This window comes from Nannobrachium achirus (assembly GCF_963921795.1).
Source record: "Nannobrachium achirus genome assembly, chromosome: 13".
Classification (NCBI taxonomy): Eukaryota; Metazoa; Chordata; class Actinopteri; order Myctophiformes; family Myctophidae; genus Nannobrachium; species Nannobrachium achirus.
In genome coordinates, this window is record NC_137833.1 from 32418425 (window position 1) to 32442365 (window position 23941).

Here is a 23941-nt window from a genome sequence, read left to right on the forward strand (position 1 = left end):
CTAGCTATGTCCCAAGCTAATATTCCCAGATCGTAATGGGACCCAATTAAAGCGTATTTTGATTAATGGTTGGTTGATTGCATGTAATTTGCTCAAAGCATCTTTACTTAATGCGTCCCTTCCACTCCACTTACACAAATTGTGAATTGCTGTCTGACACAGCCGGGCGGGTGAATGCCCCTCAGATTGCTTGATTGGAATATGTGGCTTGCAATTAGTTTCTCAGCTGAAATGTGGTCTCGTTGTATGATGCCACTGTTCAGCATGAATGGACCCTAGATTTACATTTTTTTAAAATATTTGTGGTAGGCTAGCAGTGAGAAAGGAGATTGAGGGAAGAGAACAGAAAGGGCATCCAACACAATTCTGCAACTGGAATTGAACCGGAGACCAGGCACGTTCACACATAGACATAAAAGGCCCTTTTATCCGTCTATAAAAAGTGCCCTCTCTAGACCATGAATGCAGTTTATACTATAAGATATGATTATGTGTCCGTCACACTATTCTGTCACTTTTGCGTTATAATACTGAGAGTTGAAGAAGGACACAATATCACACATAGGATCAGACCCTTCTTCACCAAGGAGTCTGACAAGCTTATCCAAGTCTCAATCATTTCTCAGGCTTGTCTATTGCAAGTCCGCCAGCTCGCTCACTCAAACCCCTTCTACAGAATGCTGCGGCATGCCTCCCTACATCTCCATGTCGTGCCACTTCTGCAGGGGCGTCACAAGGGGGGGGAAAGTGGGACTGAGTTACTAAGGCCCAAGGTGGAGGGGGCCTGCAGTGAATCCTTGTACCCAGGGCCCAGAATGTGGTGCGACACCACTGGCTCCCTTCAGTGGCTTCTGGTTGCTGCCCACCCAGTCAAAGCACTGACATGATCCAAGTCCAACCCTACATCCCTTCTTGCACACTTAGATATAGCACTCCTCATTACCTATCCCTTCATGTCACCTATTCTTTATAGAGGCTAGTTATACTATGGAGATGTATGTCGGTTACTTGTTCACATACTGTACAATGTATGTTAATTAGATAGGATGTTGTTTAGACAGATGCCAGGTTTGATATTTACCTGTCATCCTAGTTACTTTATAGTACTAAATTGTTTTTTTGCACTAAATAGTTTTCTTTGTACTCTACTTATGAGAGCTTTTCCCCTGTCATGTTGTTGACCAGTCTTTATGCCACTTACTTTTTTTTGCACTTTGTTTGTCGCTCTGGATAACAGAGTCTGCTAAATGCCTAAATTGTAGTCATTACAAAATATTAAATACCTTGGTTTGACATTGGAGATAAACAAGTGAATTGAGCCCTTCTGTAAATGTAAATCATAATGCCATGGATTTCTCTAAATATTTGCACTTAGTCTCCTCGTAATTCTCCCTGACTAGTGACATTTTCACCACTGTTTAGGGTTATCTGCTGGCCAGCCTCCTTTAGAAGCCAAATGATAACATTTGGTTTTGATCCCTGTTCCTTTGTTGGGAGTTACACTGAACTGTCTGGTTGAGGGACAGTAGAGCCCTGTGTCTCCAAACAATCTGGCTCCAGCGTTTGACATTCAGAATGGAATTATCACTGAGCACGAGCAGCAACCCACAGGTAGACTTACATCTGGAGCCACAGACAGACAAACAAATACATGGGCAGACAGATAGATTGGAGGCGAGACTGAAAAAAAAAAACATTCTAACCTGCAGGCTGCCACAGAAGTGGTAGAAGCCGTCTGTGTTGATGTGGTTGTCGATGGTGTTGGGGCTGCGCTCACGGCTCCTCTGGTACGGGGTGGTGGTGGAGGTGGTGGTCTGCACCGGGGGCATGGGCTGCCACACACCCACATCTGTCCCATTCCCAAATGCCTGGATGGCATTACCTAGAGAGAGAGAGAGAGAGAGAGAGAGAGAGAGAGAGAGAGAGAGAGAGAGAGAGAGAGAGAGAAAGAGAGAAAGAGAGAGAGTCAGCCAACTAAAACAACAACTACATTATAAACAGGGGTAGCTGTGTGGTGCAGGGGTAAAGTACCTGTCCACCACTGTGGAGACTGATGTTAGAATCCTCCACAGTGCCTTCAGCTTAGGCACTGTGTGGACAACTGAACAAACTGGCTGTGTTTGCAGTTAATCGGGTAATGAGCAGGCGACTGCACTGCGTTCTCTGTCGCTGCATTAGTGACTCCTACAGGTTTGTCAGTACCTACTGTCTGTACAGGAATAGAATCGGGATGGATAGCATGTTCCTCTGCACACCACTTTAGGCAGTGAAACTGCAAGTGAAAAGAAGCAGCTGGACACTGCATGTGTATCGGAGGAGACGTGTGGACAGTACAGGTAGGCAGTCACAGGGACATGGGGGTAATCTCTCTCTCCCGCAGGTCAGGTGTCAAAAGCCCTTTAGTGTGTTAAGTCTTCATTTTGCACATGCACGTGAGAGCACACATGTATGTATGAAGTCCCATGTTGTCCCATGTTGTTTCATAACATCATTAGTGTGGTTGCTATAGGCCAGTGGTTCTCAACCTGTGGGTCGGGACCCCAAGGAGAGTCCCCAAATTATATTGAGGGGTCCCCAGATGATTAACTTTATATGCAATATTTTTTCTCAGTCAAAAGTAAACAAACCAACATAAAGTTGAAGTGTATAGACTAGAGGGTATTTGCACATTTTGCACAAGTGAAAATTTAAGGACTTTTTAATACCTCTAAAATGACAAATTATAACATTGGCCAAATTGTCAAATATTAGAGGCAGAAATTGGCTATTTTCACAATAGAACCATGTAATGCCTCAACTCTTAGTGCTCGTCAGGATGGTCCCGAGTTCAAATATGATTATGTTAGGGGTCGCGGCCTGAAAAGGTTGAGAACCACTGCTATAGGCAACACACTATTGTATTCTGTCCGAGATTTTTTTGCCAGCAAAGTGAACCTGTGTTTTGTAAAGTTTCTGAGTAATGTTATCCGGGTTGAGCGGCTGCACAACAGAAACGTGAAGCTTTTGGTCAAGCTTCACTTGACATCACAATATATAATATAAATGGTAAGATGGAATTAATTCATTTCCCAGTGGTTTCCTCGCGACTCGCGTCAGTGCAACCACACTTGCCCTTTCCCAGAATTGCACCTTTCTAGTTTCATTTTGTCTTTAGTCTAACAATTACAGCTTACCATTAGCTCTGTCTTAATGTCAGTTGCATAAGCATCAGGGCAAAAGTTCTTTGCTGTGAACTAATACAACTTGCCCTTCAGATCAAAAGATACATCTAGGGTAAAAGTACAGTTTGCCAGCTTTTGATTTGGGGTGTCCATTAAAACAGTGTCACACTTTGAGCCTAGCCTACTCCCTATAATTACAGGTGAGTTAGAAGGTACTTAGGGTTTTGTGACTGTCTGCTGAATCTTTTATGTAGAAGTGATAACAAAAGCGGAATGCTGACATTGGCTATTTACCACTGCAGTCCATTAGTGGACCTATTAATAGCCTGCTAAGACTTTGAAGCTATACAGCTACTGTACGTATATGCACACATATGCACCAGGCCATTAGAAAATAATGATCTTCCTTTGTTCCAGGGTCAGTGACTCCATTTTAAGTGACCCTAACACTAAAGGTACAGACTGGAGATATTTGCATAGGCTCTTTAACCTCACTGATATATTCATGCATGTGGAAAAATTGTACAGATATGGCCATTTTTCATTTGACACACATGCACCGCTGTTGGCCCTATATTGCCCCCGTGGAGGGTGGTACCACCTCAGAATGGTGGCAGGTATAACCCTAGTGATCTGGTAACGGATATGCTGGCTTTGTAAATATTCAGCGACCTATTTCTAGTTCTAGAAGGACCAGAACCTCTTTTAACTCTAAAAATTGTAACAATAAAGATGGGAAGCAAAGCTTTAGTATAAACGAGGTTCCCAAAGCCAGACAAACACTCAATGCCATGATGATTAAAGTCACTTACGCCTTTTTCTTGTAATGAATTCCCAACCAATGTTTACATTTTAGAAGGTAAATGCCTGATTTAATATAGGCAAAACAATAAGCAAAAAGCCTTACATTACAATTTAGGCAACAGTTAATGTAGAAAATCACTTCTCTACTAACTAAACCATTTCAAATAAGTATGCTGCTAACCAATAAAAAATAGACTTGTTCATATTGCCTATTTGTATTGTTTTCTATTTAATACTTCAATTTTATTTACCTTTCTATACTATTTTATTATTCTCCACATCGTGGAACCCCATGAATTTCACTGCCTACAATATAATGCGTATAATTGTGTATTGGAAACACCTTGAGTAACTAGCCTGAACTTTATAATTGACACAGACATGTTGAATAAAATGTCCAGAAATGTGCTATCATTCATGTGTGTGGATTGGAAGAAAAGTTAAAAAAAAACAGTGATGCTACTGTAGGTCATATAACATAACTTAATAAAATAACCAGGAAATAAAGATGTGTTTATTAGATCTCATACTGTGCTGAAATTATCCATTGGCTTCCTAAAAATCACACCCGTGTGAACTGAGCGGTGGTCGTGGGGGGGGGGGGGGGGGTGCCTGTGTGTGTGGGGTGGGTGTGTGTGTGTGTGTGTGTGTGTGTGTGTGTGTGTGTGTGTGTGTGTGTGTGTGTGTGTGTGTGTGTGTGTGTGTGTCTGGCCTGGCCTGAACAACAGCGCCCCTCCCTTAACATGTGTGGTGAAAAAAGGTACTTCAGGCTACATACAGACACGCACACACACACGCACGCACGCATACACACACGGCCACGTATAGGAGACGGTGTAACCACCGCTCAAAAAATCAAACAAACAACGGTACAGTATGGAAAGTGAGTGTTATAGAGGACAGACATGAACTGTACTGTAAGTTCCCAGAATGCAGAGTAATGTTTTTTGAAGAGGATATATTCCTACAGTACTTCATAGTGAGAGACTACTGTTCCAGGTATACAGTATAGTAGTGTTGTTGTGTGTTTAGTCTGTGGAATGGCAGATGTCTTGATAGAGTAGTTTGAAATCTGGTTCACAGCTTTGGACAGACAGCTATACCCTACCTGTCCTCTGCTCCCCTGACCCTCTGTCCAGTCACTGTGACCAGGAATAACTTTATTTTCAGGAACTCATCCTGTCCTCACACAGTCAATAGAAGTTGAACTTCAATTTCCTCTGAGTTTATTAAAGTCAGGCATCCCACAACCAGACAGACAACACACCAGTCTCCTAATACTGTTGCCAAATGGGAGCTGCCCTGTACATCCACAGTCATCTACTGTTGGCCAACTTGGCCACTGGGAGTTTCCCAATACAACCACACTCTTGTACTGTTGATATGCACATGATATATGCCCCTGTGTGTGTGTGTGTGTGTGTGTGTGTGTGTGTGTGTGTGTGTGTGTGTGTGTGTGTGTGTGTGTGTGTGTGTGTGTGTGTGTGTGTGTGTGTGTGTGTACCCAGCATTCATCCTGCTCTCACTGTTGTGAGCAGTGGAGGGCTGATGAGGACATTCATATTGCAGAGCTCCTCCGTTTCTCCAAACAAACACTCATTACGCTGTGTGCACGTGTGTTTATGGCGGCGGCAGGCCACAAGTCTAACTCTGGGACCCCAGCCAAGGGTGTGTGTATATCGTTGTTGTCGGGTGGAAACCTTGTACGTATGTTCAAAACCGTTCCTTTTTTATTTATTTTTAAAGTAGTGAAAATAGCCAATCTACAAGCACACAACGCCTCGTGTTGCGAGGCGTTGTGTGCTTGTAGATCTGCTATTTTTCACTACTTTTGTGCAACACTCTTGTATGATGATATAGGGCTTTAATTTTGAAGAAAAAAACATATGCATTCGAAACTTAGAGATACAAGGTTTCACACACACACACACACACACACACACACACACACACACACACACACACACACACACACACACACACACACACACACACACACACACACACACACACAAACAGTGACGTGTACCTTTGTTCCCTTCTATATCATGGAGCCTGTATGTTGTTTCATCCTTACTTAACAAGATAGGTTATTAAAATCAATTCACAATAAAGGCCTAGCAGAAGGTGTTCACAAACACAAAATCTCTGATCTTCCTGGTGTGACCCTCTCTCTAATAAATGTGCCATTATTAGTAGAGAAACAAACATTATGTACAACAAATGCTAGTAACGTAGATAATGCTCCCCTCTGCTTTCAAAGGGAATGCTAAATGCCAGTTTCCATTGAAGTGCAACTTGAATGCAACCCAGCGTCAACACAATCGTCTGGTAGTGTATAAGTATTAGGAAAAGGAAAAGAAACCCAGACTATTCAATTCACTAAAGTATTAGAGCATAAAGCAATCTAGTCAAAAGGGCTTAGCCTGAGACATTAGCCATTTCAGTTCCTGGCACCACTAATACACTGAAAAGTCACCTGTGGTACAGATACTCGTGGAAACGTAAAGGCACTGAACTAAATAATACTGCTGACTCTTTAACATCACACACATAGTATACACGCATGCACGCACGCATGCATGCACGCACACACGCACGCACGCACGCACGCACGCACGCACGCACGCACGCACGCACGCACGCACGCACGCACGCACGCACGCACGCACGCACGCACACACACACACACACACATGCAGGATCAGTCACAAAGTATTAACTGGATGAAACAACAACAACAGCGTTCTCTTGCCCTTGTGGAGGATCAAACAGTGTGGTGTGTTTGAACAAACATGATACCATCATATCGCTGTATGTGACATTTACTGCTGTCAGATATGGATGTTGGCGCTTGGATCAGTCGACTCCAACAGATTACGAGCAAAATTCTTTATACCATTAACGGTCATTTTTTTACACTCTCAAGTGTTAAATGAACACCCAGAAAGTTACTGTGTAATGAGATGTTTTAAAACCAGGGTGTCCAGCTGATAATGGTGTTTAACATTGACTAACAGAACAGTATCATTGTTATCACATGGTTGCGTTCTGTGCGTTCGTCTTTGCACAGCCAAATTCAACAAACCTATCACGTGTCACATTGGAATAGTGTTCCAGCAGAAAGGTGTCTCTCTCCCTGTGGTGTCAGGGGAAGACCAATCTGGCTAGCCACCGTCAAAGAAAAGGTCCTTTTGTCCTTTTCACTTGAGCTCAGTTGTAACTGGAGCTCAGTCAGTCTGTTCTTGAGAGACTAGGGGAAGACAGATCTTGGGGGGTTGTCAGTAGATGGTACTGCTGAGCTAGAGCTTGATGAGGCCGTATAGTGGCAGACAGTAGGAGACGGATGGAGGGAGGCAGAAGAAGGAGACAGAAAGGGAAAGAGCTTTGACCATCAGAGACAAAAGAGAGCAAGAGGGTGAAAATGAACCATGCAGAAACACAGAGAGAGAGAGAGAGAGAGAGAGAGAGAGAGAGAGAGAGAGAGAGAGAGAGAGAGAGAGAGAGAGAGAGAGAGAGGTTTTCAACGTAATGAGTCCCAGGACCCTTTATATGGGTCAAAGGAAACTCTGTGGGCCCCCAATTAAATTTTGAGCGGTGCTCCTGGAACAGGAGCTATAGCTCCAACATCTGGCTTTGTCCGTTCAAAAACCAAAGGGAAAACGTGTTGAAAAATGTCCGGGTAAACTGAAGCACGGCTACGATGTCCGGCCTACATCCTGGCTCAAACAGCTCAAAGTTTGTTCTCCGGTCAAAAACCAGGGGGAAAAACGTGTAAAAAAATTCCGGGGCCAAAGTTTGTTGTACGCCAGGAGTCCCATTGGTCAAGCTTCGCAGGACACGCTGTGATTGGCTAGCGGGACGTTTGATGAAATTAAAATAGCACCGCTCACTTCACTCTAGGTGTGATTTATTTTTAACAAATTACAGGTTGTAAATAATCATGTTGAAACATTTTCTTGAAGAATATAACAAACACATTTCTGATGTCGTGAACCTCACTATTTCATATGTTAAATTATCATTTTGTCCCCTGCACACATCAATAGTATCATCAATAGTATAATGCATACTTTTGGAGTGAAATACGTTAGACACATATTTTTGTGCCCTGACAACATCACTGGGAGACGTGTGTATGGAAATAGGAGCAACAACGAGGGAGGAGGAGAGAGAGAGAGAGAGAGAGAGAGAGAGAGAGAGAGAGAGAGAGAGAGAGAGAGAGAGAAGCTTGTCAGAGTGGAGTGTTATTCCTCCACTAGGGTCCCCAGAGTGAAGGTAAAGCGAGTGATGGATGGAGAGAGGAGAGAGAGGCAGAGAGACCGTACAGCTTAACCCACATTAACCCCTGATGATCCAAAACACACACACGCACGCATGCATGCACGCACACACGCACGCACGCACGCACGCACGCACGCACGCACGCACACACGCACCCACACTGAAATACGCACGCACGCATGCAGACACTGAAATACGCACGCACGCATGCAGACACTACAATACATGCACATTCACACAAGCACAGTTAGTTATACGCATACTGTCACTGGCACACACGCTCGCGCACGCACGCACGCATGCACGCACACACACACACAAAACACATGCGTACACTCAGACAAGAACACATGAACATACATGGACAAGTGCTGAAATACATAAAGTACAGTATGCACAGATACAGACACAGTCACACACACAGACACATTTGTATACTAAATAAAACATGCAAGCACTCACTCACTCTCTCACACTCATGTACTGTACACGCTGTCTGTCGGTCTATATAACCAAACAGAAAGTCCAGTTCTATGTGGGAGCAAAAGATGAAGCATCACACAACTGGAGTAGAGGAACGGAGGAAAGACAGCAGAAGAGGAGATGAGGGACGTGGAGAGATGAGAAGAGTGAAACGGAACAAAGACCAAGAGAACAATGCAGCAGAGCAAAGAGAAGAAACAAATAGAACAGAGCGTGCTAGAGAGGAGAGGAGAGGAGAGGAGAGGAGAGGAGAGGAGAGGAGAGGAGAGGATACAGTTGTTCTTATGGTATTTGCCTCTTATGGTACTTACTTTTAGAAGAATAGAATGGAGTGGAATGGAATGGAATGGAGTGGCATATAATAAATAGGAATAAAATAGAATAGAATAGAATAGAACTCAACACAACACAGCAGAATAGGCCACAGAAGGAACTAGAACTGCAATCTGTCGAGGTGCCAACTTGCATCTTGTGCACAAGCAGGCTGCACAAGCAGGCCATGTGTGGCCTACTTGTATGCGCCAGCAGAGCGTGCCATGAGGTGCGCTCACCACTGGCCTCACCAGGAATGCTGGTCCCTCATTGGCTGTTAATGATGACGTTGCCAGAAATGCTGGTCCCTGACTGGGCTACGGGCTTAAACAAAGAAGGACGACATACATATAGTCCAGTCATTTTAGGCCAAAATTTGTCCAAACCTAGAACAAATTGCAATAGTAGCAAACTCAACTGATTTTGTATCCTCAATATGTCCTTAGTGAGGGAAAAAAAGTCCCAAGGAATCCCACCGGGGCAAATGTGTTTTTTTCATTGTTTTGTTACCCCTATGACACCTACTCGATTGCTGGCAGGATCACTGACGACACTGTATTTCAGAGATTGTGGCGCGCTCAGATTTTGAGGTAGCTCAAAAGTAAAGATAGCATTTGATTCAAGACAATCTCAGGTTTCCAATGGGCCCAACCATGTCATGTTAGCTCATTGGGAAGAGGGCTAAATACCTAATGATTCAAAGTTAGATGATTTTTTTGGCGAGAGAAATATGGACATCATCATTTTTCAAATGGTCCCGTGACCTTCCACCTCAATATATGTTACTGGAAATGGGTTCCATGGGTGCCTACAAGCCTCCCCTATACAGACATACCAGATTTATGCTAATCCCATGCAGTTTTTGGCAAGATTCATATAGTGTTTTGCAGGCTGTACAAATTAGTCCAGTCATTTTAGGCCAAAATTAGGCCAAACCTAGAACAAATTGCAATAGTAGAAAACTCAACTGATTTTGTATCCTCAATATGTCCTTAGTGAGGGAAAAAAAGTCCCAAGGAATCCCACCGGGGCAAAGTTTTGAAAACGACCTATCTACCTTCACTTACTATACACAACAATATAAAGGAAAAAATGACTGAAAAAAAAATCTGCTTTAAGTGGGATGTGAGGGGTCAAACTAGGGGTTTGTCATCATGCTGAATCCATTGCAGGCATTTGTTTTGCACAAAAAACATTCTGTGGGCTAGAAATGGCCTTAGAAAACAATACACATATGGGTGCGTTTTCATGTTAGTCGGAGGCCTTAGGGTTTTTTTTTTCTCGTGCTAATCAGTCTAAAAGTTCAAAATTTTGCACAGATGTAGCTCAGGGCATGCTCTAATGATTTAGCTAGGGCGCCCGAGTCTGCGACCTTCGGGGTCACCACAGCACCAACAAAACTCTGAAAAGTCACTTTTCATCACTAAAGTCGATGGGAGCCCAACTTGGCCGCTGTAGCGACCCCGAATGTTGCAGACTCGCGCGCCCTAGCTAAATCATTAGAGCATGCCCTGAGCTACATCTGTGCAAAATTTTGAACTTTTAGACTGATTAGCACGAGAAAAAAAAACCCTAAGGCCTCCGACTAACATGAAAACGCACCCATACGTGTATTGTTTTCTAAGGCCATTTCTAGCCCACAGAATGTTTTTTGTGCAAAACAAATGCCTGCAATGGATTCAGCATGATGACAAACCCCTAGTTAGACCCCTCACATCCCACTTAAAGCAGGTTTTTTTTCAGTCATTTTTTCCTTTATATTGTAGTGTATAGTAAGTGAAGAGATAGGTCGTTTTCAAAACTTTGCCCCGGTGGGATTCCTTGGGACTTTTTTTCCCTCACTAAGGACATAATGAGGATACAAAATCAGTTGACTTTGCTACTATTGCAATTTGTTCTAGGTCTAACCCTAAAATGACTGGACTAATACCCAGCCGGACGCAGTACTTGCGCGTTCTGCTGGCGCAACTAAAGTGAGCCGAACAGAATAACAGAGGAAGGTGTGTGTGTGTGTGTGCGTGCGTGTGTGCGTGTGCGTGTGCGCGCGTGTGTGTGTGTTTGTGTGTGTGTGTGTGTGTGTGTGTGTGTGTGTGTGTGTGTGTGTGTGTGTGTGTGTGGGAGGGGGGGTGACTCACGGAGGCAGGTGTTGTCAGCGAAGAATTCAGTGAACTTGTCACATTCATCCTTGTTGTTTCCGGTGCTGCTGCAGTCACAGTACGGAGACACGCTGATCTTTGGAGAGCGCAGATAGTTAGGAGTCATCACCGTCCCTGCAGAGAGAGGAGAGGATGAGGGAAGGACATGATGGGAAAAGAGAATGTCAATCATCTATCTATAGTGCATATACAGTACAGTACATCAAGTTAGAAGCGTTCTTCAATGTTGATATGTGATGTGATGCATAGACAGTCAAGTTTATCCACAGTTTTATTACTAAAGACAAATACTGTACAATGTTCAGCATTGCATACAGTACTAGTAAGACGCCTCAGGGCGACATGCGACCTTGCCCTAAAGGGCCAGTGATGTATATCGGACCAGTTACCCATATACTGTATGGAGACCCCTGGTACACATATGGAGATCTATGTACTGTATATGGAGATATGCTGTGAGAGCCCAAACATGCTTACTCAGTTATTTATTATGTGAAAGTCCTATGATGTCTATGACATCTGACATCACACCCTTTTATGCCCATACATGGAGATCCCTGTCTATAGAACAAGCCACACAGATATGGGCTCTCTTGGCCATCTGTCTTGGCCATATATGGATTCTGTGTGTATGTGGCAGAATTGGCCTCCATATATGGGCATTCCCATATGAAGAATATAGAGTGGTTCCCCTGACATCACAGTGACGTCAGAGCATGATGTCAGAGCGACACAGTGTCAGTCATGACAGGCAGACAGAGATACATACGGACAAACTGTGACCGTTCACGTTCACATACTAAACTGCGACGTACGGTCACAATGACAGTATGCAGTGTACGATGTACTGTTCTTTACAGTTTGGCAAATCAGCTTTGTTGCTTAAAATGTATACTATGTCTCATTCGCCAAAAACAGCCAGCGCACAAGCTCACAGCACGCCATGAGCCTGTAGATTTCAGCGAGCGACACGGTCGTACCACGATGTATACATAAATCAGGCTTGAGGAGGAATATATCGCATCATCCACCTCTCCGGTGCGCAACGGTAAAATGTCAAGAAGCGTGACGTTTAATCGTTGCGGACGCTCAGTTCTTTCTCCAACGTCCTCTCCATGCAGCCAGTGGAGCAGCGTGGCGAAGTTTGTGCAGGAATGCAGAATGGAGCTGGTGGAGCTTTCTCCGTGCAAGGGAAAGTAAATAGCTTCAGTCAGTGATTTCTGCCTCCCCCAATGGATTGTTCCCCTGAGCTGGCCTCGCGCCAAAACACAGTCCTTTTTGTTTTGCAGCAGCACAATGAATTGGCATTTCTCGGCTTGCTGGGTGGACTGTGTGTGTGTGTGTGTGTGTGTGTGTGTGTGTGTGTGTGTGTGTGTGTGTGTGTGTGTGTGTGTGTGTGTGTGTGTGTGTGCGCGAGCGTGCGTGCGCGAGCGTGTGTGTGTGTGTGTGTATGTGTGTGTGTGTGTGTGTGTGTGTGTGTGTGTGTATTCCTATGTAGGTGTGTGTTTGTCTATTCAAGTACTATTCAATTCAATGCATAGATTTGTGCACCTACTGTAGGTGTGTATGTACTGTATGCGTGTCCACATACACTAATATACAATGTGTGTGTGTGTGTGTGTGTGTGTGTGTGTGTGTGTGTGTGTGTGTGTGTGTGTGTGTTCACATGCTCACGTGTGTACAGTAATGAAGGGGGCGTTAGTGATAAATAGACTCGGGGAGTTTCTCCCGGTGCAACGAAATGCACAGCAGAGGAGAAGAACAAGATGATGAAAGAGAAGAATGCCTTCCACCCAGTTCCTCCCATTCTCTTTATCTCTTTAACTCGCTATTGTCTTGTCCTCCCCTGCCGACAGTGCTCTGTCCCTCTGCCTCTCTCCCTCATTTTCTCTGCCATGTTGTCCAAGAGAGATGTCGTCATGTTGGCAGAGTTTTATTTTACTGCTGTTTAGCGGGACCTTTATTCGCAGAGCGCCCCTGCAGGGAACTGTCTGTGGCACAGAGTATTTGGCTGTAGTGCTCCGCTGTTTTCACTTGAATTCCTAAAAAGCTTTGTGTATTCTAGTAAGCATAGGCCTATTAATCAAATTATTAACGGTAAAAAGAAGGGTTTTTGTATGCCCCTGCAGTATCCCTCTCAGAGACTTTGGGCTATGGAATTTTTATATCTTCAGTTTTCACCAAGCTTTAATTAAAATGTGGCGCCGATACACTGTCCTCCGCTGAAATCACTCTGAGGAGAAAAGACGGAAGACGTCTAACTTTTTCTCCATAACTTTGGAAATACTGTAGCTCAGATGACAAAGAACACATCATTTCTTTCTAGTAAAGAGCCTCAAGGCTCAATTGGTTTGGGCTTGGGACCCAAAATCCCAGTGAAGTCACGACCAGGGGGCCAGTTTTCCGGATTTAAAATGAAGCAAACACGGAACTGAACGTTCCTATGATTGGCCGCTAGTTGCGCTGTTCTGGTACCAGAAGCAACATGTTCTCCATTAATTTCCCCCGAACCTTTACATTAGATTTTCTTACCTTAATAAACATTGTCATAAATACTATACTTTATGGTTCCTGTCGCTAGTTTAAAGCCTTGTTTCAATCACCATGATATGCGTTTTGTGAAAATATGATCCAATTTATGTTATAACTGATGTTAAAGCAGGGTATGCTGTAGGAGGGGCTTGTGATCATAGGCTTGTGATGGTTCTTCTTCATGAGCTTTATTTTCGGCAAGTTCAACACCACATTATCCCAAGTATCCCTGTGGTTGCATGTGACCGTTGGCAGCCAATACCATTCGAGGTGGTACCATTTCTACCAATGAACGTTGATTTCTACAATGATGGCGGCACCCGTTCAAGGGCCAAAAAAGCAGCATAGAAACCAAAGGCTTTCCACCGTCCATTTTTTTTACAGTCTATGGTCACGACCCAAACTACCAGATGTCTCAGTGGTCCCCTGTCTACTCAGTGCTACTCATTCTGCAGTGGTGGAAAATGTACTCAAATGATTAACTTTTTAGCCGCCGTTGACAGTCCTCACCGTCATTGAAAGGGTTAATACCATGGCGCCGTTGACGGTGAGGACTGTGAATCTTACTGTATATACAGTAAAGATATGATTACTTACTGTACGTCGCTCCGGTCCCGCCCGCATCGGTAATGTCGGCGATTTGTTTACAACGCACGTTGGGCGTGCACGCGAAGTGAAGCTCCTCAATGTTAAGTCAATGGAGAGGCCCATAAAGATACTTCATTTAAACAAAATAGCCATTTTGAGACATTTTGCAGCAGATCTAAATGTAAACAAGGCACAAGGCAGGGCGCAGCCATCTTTCCTCTTCTTGTCCCACACTGTCATGTGACTAGATGACGTAATCGTTGCCGTCAAGTGATAATCCAAAAAAACAAAAACAACCCCCTTCCAGCCCTTCAAAATAATAGCGGCGGCCTATGGAGGAAACTGCGTGGCGCCGAGGCACCAAGCAACCTTCAGATTAAGAGGCACTAGATGTGTTAAAGTAAAAGTATCAATACTGCAATGTAGAAATACTCAGTTACAAGTAAAAGTCGAGAATTATAAACGTACTTGAGTAAAAGTACAAAAGTACAAAAAGCATTGTGAGTACAAAAGCTCACAATACGTCACGATTCTCGCTATTTGCATGTGGTTAAACACCATTTTATAATGAATTAAAATGTATTTGATGAAAGGAGTATTGCTTGCTAAAGGCAAATACTGGCTGTGAATAAGGGTCAACGATTAAAAAGACTCCCTGGGCAGAGAGGAGGCCTCAATGATTTACAGATATCACTGCATAATGAACAGTAGGCAGAGCTGAGCGATATGCCGTCACGGGTAGAGCCTGACCCATACATCTGTCTTCTTTATGATATCGGCATGCAGCCGAAGTGTTTTAACCCAGGGGTCTTCAATGTTTTCAGGCCAGGACCCCTTAGTTGAGATAGAGATGAAGAAGGGACCCCCCACAACCATATCGTTTGACAGCACAATGATCAGTGTATTTTGGAGTCATGTCAATTTGTGTTTTCAGATATTTAACCACTTGAACCGTCAATACTTGACCTTTCACTCTGTACTCAGTCTGCTCTTTTTCCCCTCTACACCAAGCTCTTTGCCAAAAATGGCCGATCTACAAGCTTGTGAGCGTTGTGAGCTTGTAGATCTGCTATTTCGGCTAAAGTTCACAGAATATGAATATTGATATATAATTATATAATATAAAAAAAATCACTCAAATATTTGGAGGACCCCTACCTGGACCCCCTGTTGAAGACCCATGTTTTAACCACTTTTTAATAGGGCATGAGTGTTTACTTAAAATAAAGTTCAGTCGATGTTTTTATTTATCCAAGTTATTCTCTTGTTTATTTTTCAGGTTCTCAATTAAACAGAGAATGTTCCCAAATCTTAAGTTTTTCAAATCTCACCCATTGGTTCGGCTGGGCTCTAGTCACGGGGCAGAGTGTGAGAGGCCCCTGTCCTGTTCCTATACAGTACTCACCAATGAGACCAGAGTAGGCCAGCAGACAGTCTGCATAGTTCTCCTTCAGACAGCCTGACGGTGAGCGAGGCTCCGGCTGGCAGTTGGCGAAGAAGTCAGCCAGACGAGACCTGGGTGGGATGCACATAACACACTCATTGTGAGGATGGATTTCACATGGGGAATTCAGACGGTCGACGGGTCATGTTTAGAGAATGTATAATTTATTTACTGTCAGGAATAAACAGACAAAGGGCGCAAACTAAAACCACTCTCACTGACTTTTGAACTGTGTCTTCAAACGACCTTCCACCTTTTGCTAACTAAGTCAGTGCATGCGCACGCTCACACATGCGCGCGCACACACACACACACACACACACACACACACACACACACACACACACACACACACACACACACACACACACACACACACACACACACACACACACACACACACACACACACACACACACACACACACACACACACACACACACACACACACACCCCGCAAGGGCTGATGTGTATAATCCCACCAACCTGGCACGAAGCCTTGCTGAGCAGAGCAGAGCGGTGCGTGGTGAGAGCTGTGTTAACACCGGGCAGTGCAAGCAACTGACATATGGCGTGGGAGTCTGCAGAAAACACACCACTGCTAATCTGTCTACCGCCAACAGACAAACGGCCCAGGAGCTACTGAGACCTGTTGTTCCACTGCCGGACACGTGTTTGATGGATGCAGATCAACACTGAAGACGAAGAGTGATGGGAGTGTGTGTGTGTGTGTGTGTGTGTGTGTGTGTGTGTGTACTGTGTACAGTATGTGTGTGGGGGGTTGTATAGGTAATGCAACGTTGCAGAGTTTGCAGAGTTGCTAAACGTGCGAGAGAGAGACAGAGAGAGAGAGAGAGAGAGAGAGAGCGACAGAGAGATAGAGAGACAGAGAGGGAGAGAGAGACAGAGAGATAGAGAGAGACAGACAGACAGACAGACAGAGAGACAGACAGACAGAGAGGGAGAGAAAGCGAGGAGAGAAGGAGAGAGCCATGGGGGCAGACCAAACTGAGCTCATTTAGAAACGCTAATCCCTCCATTAGTTCCAGAAGTACACTAAATGGATGACTCCAGAGGGTCGTGGACATAATATGCACATAGGCCTACTGTATATGCACGCATGATGCATGCATGGTTAACAGAATGTCAGGCGTGCATTCACTGCCGTGGCTTGTGTCCTACCTACAGATGTAGTTGATGTGGTTTGTCTTACCTACAGATGTATTTGAGGGAGTTTGTTGTTGTCTTACCTGCAGATGTAATTGGTCTTGCAAGCAGCCTGTAGTTCCAGACAGTTGGGTTTCTGCTTCTCTTCATAGGAGCAAACAGGAACGATGGTCTGACGCCGGCGCTCTGAACAAGCTGACTGGTCACTGGGCGGACATGAGCAGTACAGCATGCCATAGCTGTGTTTGGGAGGGACCTGAATGGAACAATGAAGGACAGCTTTTAGTTTGACCCAACATGTTGTCTTGTAGGAAATGCAATGCTGTACGAAATAGATTAATCATAGCCCTGGGCAATATAGAATGTGTTCAATATGATATGTTAATGAATTATATTTGATGGTCAATATTAACACTCTGAAAATGTTCTTACTTTTGTTACATCTTTCAATAGTCTAAGGGAAAATAATACATCAGCACCATCTCCTCTCTAACTCAGCTGCTTCTAATCATTAATTCAGAACAATGATTTCAATATAAAACACAAGCGTGTTGGAATAATGTAAAGATTACATGATTTTAAGAGATATATGACATAGGACATGGGTCTTCAACAGGGGGTCCGGGACCCCTAGGGGGTCCTCAGAGTTACTACAGGGGGTCCTTCAAATCTTTGTGTGGTAGAAACCCTTTTTCTCCTTTTTTATATTAACCACTTGAACCCTAACGTCCATATTCTGAGAACTTCAACCAAAAATAGCAGATCTACAAGCTCACAACGCCTCGCACTGCGAAGCATTGTAGATCGTCTATTTTTTTTTCGTCTAAGAGCACACTAAGTACAGAGTGAAAGGTTAAGTGTATTAAGTATTGACGGTTCAGTTGGTTACATATCTGATAACACAAATTGACATGAATACAAAATACACTGATGATTGTGCTATCAAATTATGAAACTATACAGAATCTGGGGGTCCCTGCTTCATCTCTCTCAGCTAAGGGGTCCTTGGCCTGAAAACATTGAAGACCCCTGACATACAGTACAGTAGGAGCAATGTGGCTGCTGTGTGACTAAGGTCAGTTGTTTTGCTGCCCTCATGGCGGCCTTGCCTTGTCGAAGAACTGGCGGAGTGCCTTGTGGCACTTCCTCTTGTTGCAGACCTCGGCCGTGGACACTCTGCTGGTGCACGGGCTGATGTAGGCTGAGCGGTACTTCTTACACGTGTCATTGAGGTTGCAGGCCTTGGCTGCATTCAGACAGTTGTTCTCCCTGGTCACTGCGGGCTCCCCTGCAGAGGAGAGGAGAGGAGAGGAGAGGAGAGGAGAAGAGAAGAGAAGAGAAGAGAAGAGAAGAGAAGAGAAGAGAAGAGAAGAGAAGAGAAGAGAAGAGAAGAGAAGAGAAGAGAAGAGAAGAGAAGAGAAGAGAAGAACATTTACTGGATGTCACCTCGGTAATGATGGCGATGTGTGCTCTCTTAAGTTCCATCAAGTGCAAACAAGAGAGGCTGGCAAGGAAAGCCCCAAAAGCAAAGAAATGATAAAAGGGAGAATGTGAGGGAGAAGTGCTGTGCACACAGGATAAGGTCTGCTCTGCGACGCTGAGATCCGTGCGAGAAAAAGCTACAGAGCTCAGCATCACAAAACAAAAGCAATTCAACTCCCAAAGGCAGAGCCCAGCATTTCCATAACAGCAATATGGAAATAGAGAGAGATGGAGGAAGAGAGATGGCCGCATGCGTAATGAGGCTGTCGCACGACGAGTGCTGCCTCACCACTGATAGATAACCACAATAGAAGATATGTGCTTCTGCAATCCTGGTGTACACGCTGTGAAATCCTGAGTGTTAAATGGGAGTTAATGTAACCAAATGGACCCTTACGGGTGCAGTTGGTTGGTTACATTTATAAGCTCTCAGAGTTGCAAATTATACATTAACAGAGAGGTTTTACTGTGCACACGAGGCACTCATGTGTGAAAGCGTCTTTTGCAGCTGTGAACTGCGTTTTAGCGCATGTGTGCGTGTGTGCGCGCACATGTGCATGTTTGTATGAGTGAGTATGTGTGTGAAAAGTTGTAAATGGTGTCTTTTCACCAAACCACCTTTATCCAAAGCACTTTACAGTTGTGCATTATTTTCGCACATTCACACATTCACACACCGATGGCGGAGTCAACCATTCAAGGCACCAACCTGCTCATTGAGAGCAGTTTGCTGTTACATGTCTTGCTCAAGGACACTTCACTAACCAAGGCGGAGCAGAGATCTAACCAGGATCCTTACTATTTCCCACTGCTGTGTGTGTGTACTGTACTGTACTGTACTGTACTGTACTGTACTGTACTGTACTGTACTGTACTGTACCGTACCGTGCGTGCGTGCGTGCGTGCGTGCATGTGTTGGGGTGCAGCCTGTGTTGTAGCCATCAAAGTCTCCAGTGCACTGCCTTTCTCATCTGTCAGCCTGTTACTAATTGCCAGCGTTCTCATGGATCCCCCATTAATTAACATTGCCACAACACACTTTTCTTTTTTAAAGGGGAATGGAGCAAAAACAGCATTTCTTTCCTCTCCGTAACGAGCGCCAATTAAAACAGGAAGAGCCCAGCCTGGCCAAAGGACAGTAGGAGAGGGGAGGGGGAGGTGCAAGGGGGGGAAAATGAGCACAGGAGTGAAAGAAAGATTGGCGGGAAGGAGTTATAAGCGAGTGACTTGAGAGTGTCATGATGCAACAACGTCTAACAGTGTTAACAAGAGGTGAGGGAGGGCGAAAGAGAGAGAGAGAGTGTGGACGCTTTGTTGAAGTGTTAATTGGTGACAGAGAAGCTGTCGTTTGTTCGACACAAAAAAGTTCTGAGTTTGATACAACCCCAAGAGTGTGCAAATGGAACCAAATGGACCTGTAATGATCCAGTTGGTCTCAACAGGTTTCCCACACATTTTTACCAATTAATTTCCAAAACTTTTCCAGAATATTTAACCCTTAAGTTCTGTTCAGATTCACTACACCTTCGTTCTGTTCGGGTCATTTTGACCCGGTGGATATTTGGTTTAAAAAAAACAACACTAATATAAATTTTAACTTAACAAATCATCATGATACATTGACTTTGACTCAATACCAAACAATTCATGTGATATATTTGGTAAATGTTTGCATTTCTGCTTTGCTATATCACATTAAACACTGAAAGAGCTAGGCGTTTTTACTGATTTAGCTGAAATCCATGTAAAAAAACTACTTCATTTAATACTGAGCAATATTGCTCATGCTTATAGGAAGGGGGAGAGGGTTCGGAATGGGGCTTCGGAAGGGGGGTGTTAGAAGTGGGGGTGACTGTGTGTCTGTGTTTTGGCATAATACTGTGTATTTCTGTGCTTCCGGGTCAAAATGACCCGAACAGCACTTAAGGTTCAAAAAATATGAGGGGGGTGTAGCATGGGTGTAGTGCAAAAATATTTTTTTTACATGTTCATCTCAGAAGAATCTTTAAGGCCAGTGAGTTTCAGGTGGAAACATTTTTAACTTCTACCTTTTTTTTCCAAATGAAAATATAAAACGGGTCAAAATGACCCGAACAGCACTTAAGGGTTAACCCAATTCCCAGGAGGAATTCAGCTCAATAACAGGTTGCTTACTCCTATGCGCAATGCCCAAAGACAGGTAGTGTATGCAAGTGGTTCTCAACCTTTTCAGGCCGTGACCCCCGAAATAATCACATTTTAACTGGGGACCCTGATGAGCACTAAGAGTTGAAGCATTACATTTTGTATAACACGGTTCTATTGTGAAAATAGCTGATCTACGTTTGCGAGGCGTTGTGAGCATGTAGATCGGTTATTTTCACAATTTCTGCCTCTAATATTTGACAATTTGGCCCATGTTTAATTTGTCATTTCAGAGGTATTAACAAAATCAATAACCAAAGACAATGCATAGCTATTTTTTTCCAGGACCTTCCAGGACCCTTGATAAATTCCAAAACTTTTCCAGTACTGGAAAAATATTTTTCTAATTTCAAAATATTTCCAGGAATTTCATGACCGTGGGAACCCTGTCTCAACCTTTTCTGGCTGTGACTCCCAAAAGAATCATACCCCCCCCCCCCCCCCCGAGCACGAAGAGGTGAGGAATTACATTTTGTATAACGCAGTTCTATTGTGAAAATAGCCGATCTACATGCTCACAACACCTCGCAACACAATTTCTGCCTCTAGAGGTATTCAAAAGTCCTTAAATTGTCACTTTAGAAATGTGCATATACCCTCTAGTCTATACACTTACATTTTATGTTGGTTTGTTTACTGTTGAGTGAGAAAACAATGTTGAACATTAAGTTGATCATCTGGGGACCCCCCAAAATAATTTGGGGACCCCCTGGGGGTCCCGACCCACAGGTTGAGAACCACTGGTCTAGATTCTCAAAGGTTAAATGAACACTCAGGATTCTTCAGTGTACTGGAGAACAGACAACCCTTCCATTAAGGAGCCTGTCCTCGCTAGCCTCTTAGGAATACCCACACAGCTGCTCTCATCCTGTTCCTCGGTTTTACCTCCCTCTACCCGTTGCACAACCCGTCCCTATCCTGCCTCTTTCACCCCCTCCTAACCCCCCCCCCCCCTCCCAAATGCTCTGCTTTCCTCAGACTCAGTTGACATGTTTGACAGGCTGTTTCTCATTTGTCACATGCATCAAAGTGTTATTCACATCCTACAGCCCTAGCTTAAATCCTGTGACATTAGTACAGCAAAAACTTGTGACATGACTGGGGGAAATCCTCAGGTCGTCTGGAACAACGATAGAAAAACAAAAGAACAATGTTTATTCTTTTGCCAGTTTTCAAACTTTTAACTCAAAAGTTTGTCCAGGTTGTAAAATAAATGATGTCTAAATAAACCAGCAAGGACCACTGCAATCCATAAGTGACTATCAGCGCAGGCCTTTGAGTACAAAGTGCATTAAGTTAAGTGTATGGTATTATGGTATTATTGTAGCCCATAATCACAGTTACAGTCTCAAAGGGCTTTCCGGGCCATTTTTTAACAAAGGAAAGCACTTAATCGTATGGTACTACTATATATCATTTACTAATATTATATTCATCAACAGTTAATTGAAAAAATAACCACATGCTCATCATTCACATTGTTTAGTTTTTCTTAGTTTGTCTGTATCCAAACAAGCCATGACGCTAAACTCCCCCTGACACTCTATCTCTCTCCCTCCCCCTCTGAGGGTATATATATATATGTGTATGACCACTATGTGCATGTGTGCACGTGCGTGTGTGTATGTATGTGTGAGCAAGAGAACGAGAAAAACAGAGGGGGGGAGAGAGAGTGTGCGTGTGTGCGGGGTTGCCAATTAGCAACATCCACAACAACTGAGATGTGATGTTGCAGCATCATTCTGAGAGCTCTGTGTTGTCTGTGTGCACAAAGGTGTGCATAATGGTATGGTTGTGATGAAAGACACAGAAAGACACCACACACACACACACACACGCGCACGTGCACGCGCACACGCACACACACACACACACACACACACACACACACACACACACACACACACACACACACAGACGCCCCCAGTGGTTAGCAAGAGCATTTGATGAACTCCCAGTGCTCCCTTGGCAGATGGTACCGTCTCTCTGACACATGCACGCGCGCACATACACACACACACACGCACACACGCACGCACGCACGCACGCACGCACGCACGCACGCACGCAAGCAAGCACGCACGCACGCACACACACACACACACACACTGAGCACTGACAGGGCCCACACAGGGAAGGGGCCGGGGCCATCTGGAGGCCTGGTATGGGAGACGGGGCCCCCCCACCCCCCCACAGCGGCTCGTGTTTCCGATCCAGCTTCAAATTGATTATCATGTCGCCTGTTTCCTCCGAGCCCCCCCCCCACCACCCCCAGCTAATTTCAATTACCACGGGACGCCACGGGGTCGAATCTTGACCTTTGTCTCTCCTCTACCCATCTCTCCCCCTCCTCCGTCTGTCCCTGCCGCTCATTCCTTTGTTTTGTCTCCCCCTTTACCCTCTGTCCCCGTCACCCCCAACACTATTCCTCCCCTTGCTCCTCTCCTCCAGATCTCTGACTGTATACCTGACACCTCCCGCCTGCTCTTTCTGAGAATGTTTTTTCTTGGTGGTCCGCTCATCTTTCTAGCCATGGGGGTGCTGGATGGATTCTGCTCATTAGTTGCCCTCCTCCCTTCTCTACCATCACCATCCATCTCTCTTCTTCATCTCTCTCTCTCTCTCTCTCTCTCTCTCTCTCTCTCTCCCCTCCCCGCTGCCATCTGCCCTGTATTGTTATTTGGAACAAAAGTAGAGTCATTTAAGTGGTCTCAAGTGTTGCATGACTATCCAAAAACAAACATAATAGAGAGATAAATAAAGTCACCTCTGTTATTGGTTATTGCTGATAAATCAGCTCCGGGGACCGTTACTCACAAGCATTACTTTCAATTAATTTCAAACTCATCTTTTAAATAGCTTAATAGTGTGTTAATAGCAGAGAGACTTAGCTCTGTGTGAAATCAGAATTAAGTGCCTCTTCTGTGTGTGCACTTATCTCCGCTCTGACTCCAGCCCTGAACCATTTCACTTGGAGAAAATGATTAATGCTGGGAGTGCGAGCTGGGAGGAATAAGAGTCTAAAGTGATACAGGTGGCATGGCAACTAACATTGGAGACTGACTGCTCCTTTAGAGGACCTGCTGTACGTGCCTTGAAAATGTTCCTTCAAAGTGAGACTTTATGGCCTTTCTATTTCTTCAGTACAAAAGGCTGATGGCTATCTAGCCACATTGACCAGACCAATTGATTGTCACTGAACTGCGTTGAGTGGCCAGTCTCCTACTGCTTCTGTCCATTCTTTTTACATCTTTAAAAACAACATTCACACTGTAGAAGACATTATAGGCATTGATTCAGACAGTAGATTAAACACACATAGAAATCCACTAGTAAACTTGTTA

General features: G+C 44.3%; 1 protein-coding gene across 1 annotated transcript in view; it reads right to left on the reverse strand.

Annotated features, from left to right (window-relative positions):
* Positions 1-23941, reverse strand: part of gfra1a (gdnf family receptor alpha 1a) — a gene marked incomplete at both ends in the record, with an annotated part of 117117 nt that overhangs the window by 11714 nt on the left and 81462 nt on the right. Inside the window, 5 exons of the mRNA XM_080740684.1 lie at positions 1704-1882; positions 11180-11314; positions 15726-15835; positions 17015-17187; positions 18041-18219. Of these exons, the coding sequence (XP_080596810.1) occupies positions 1704-1882; positions 11180-11314; positions 15726-15835; positions 17015-17187; positions 18041-18219 (776 nt within the window). The remainder of the gene's footprint in view (positions 1-1703; positions 1883-11179; positions 11315-15725; positions 15836-17014; positions 17188-18040; positions 18220-23941) is intronic.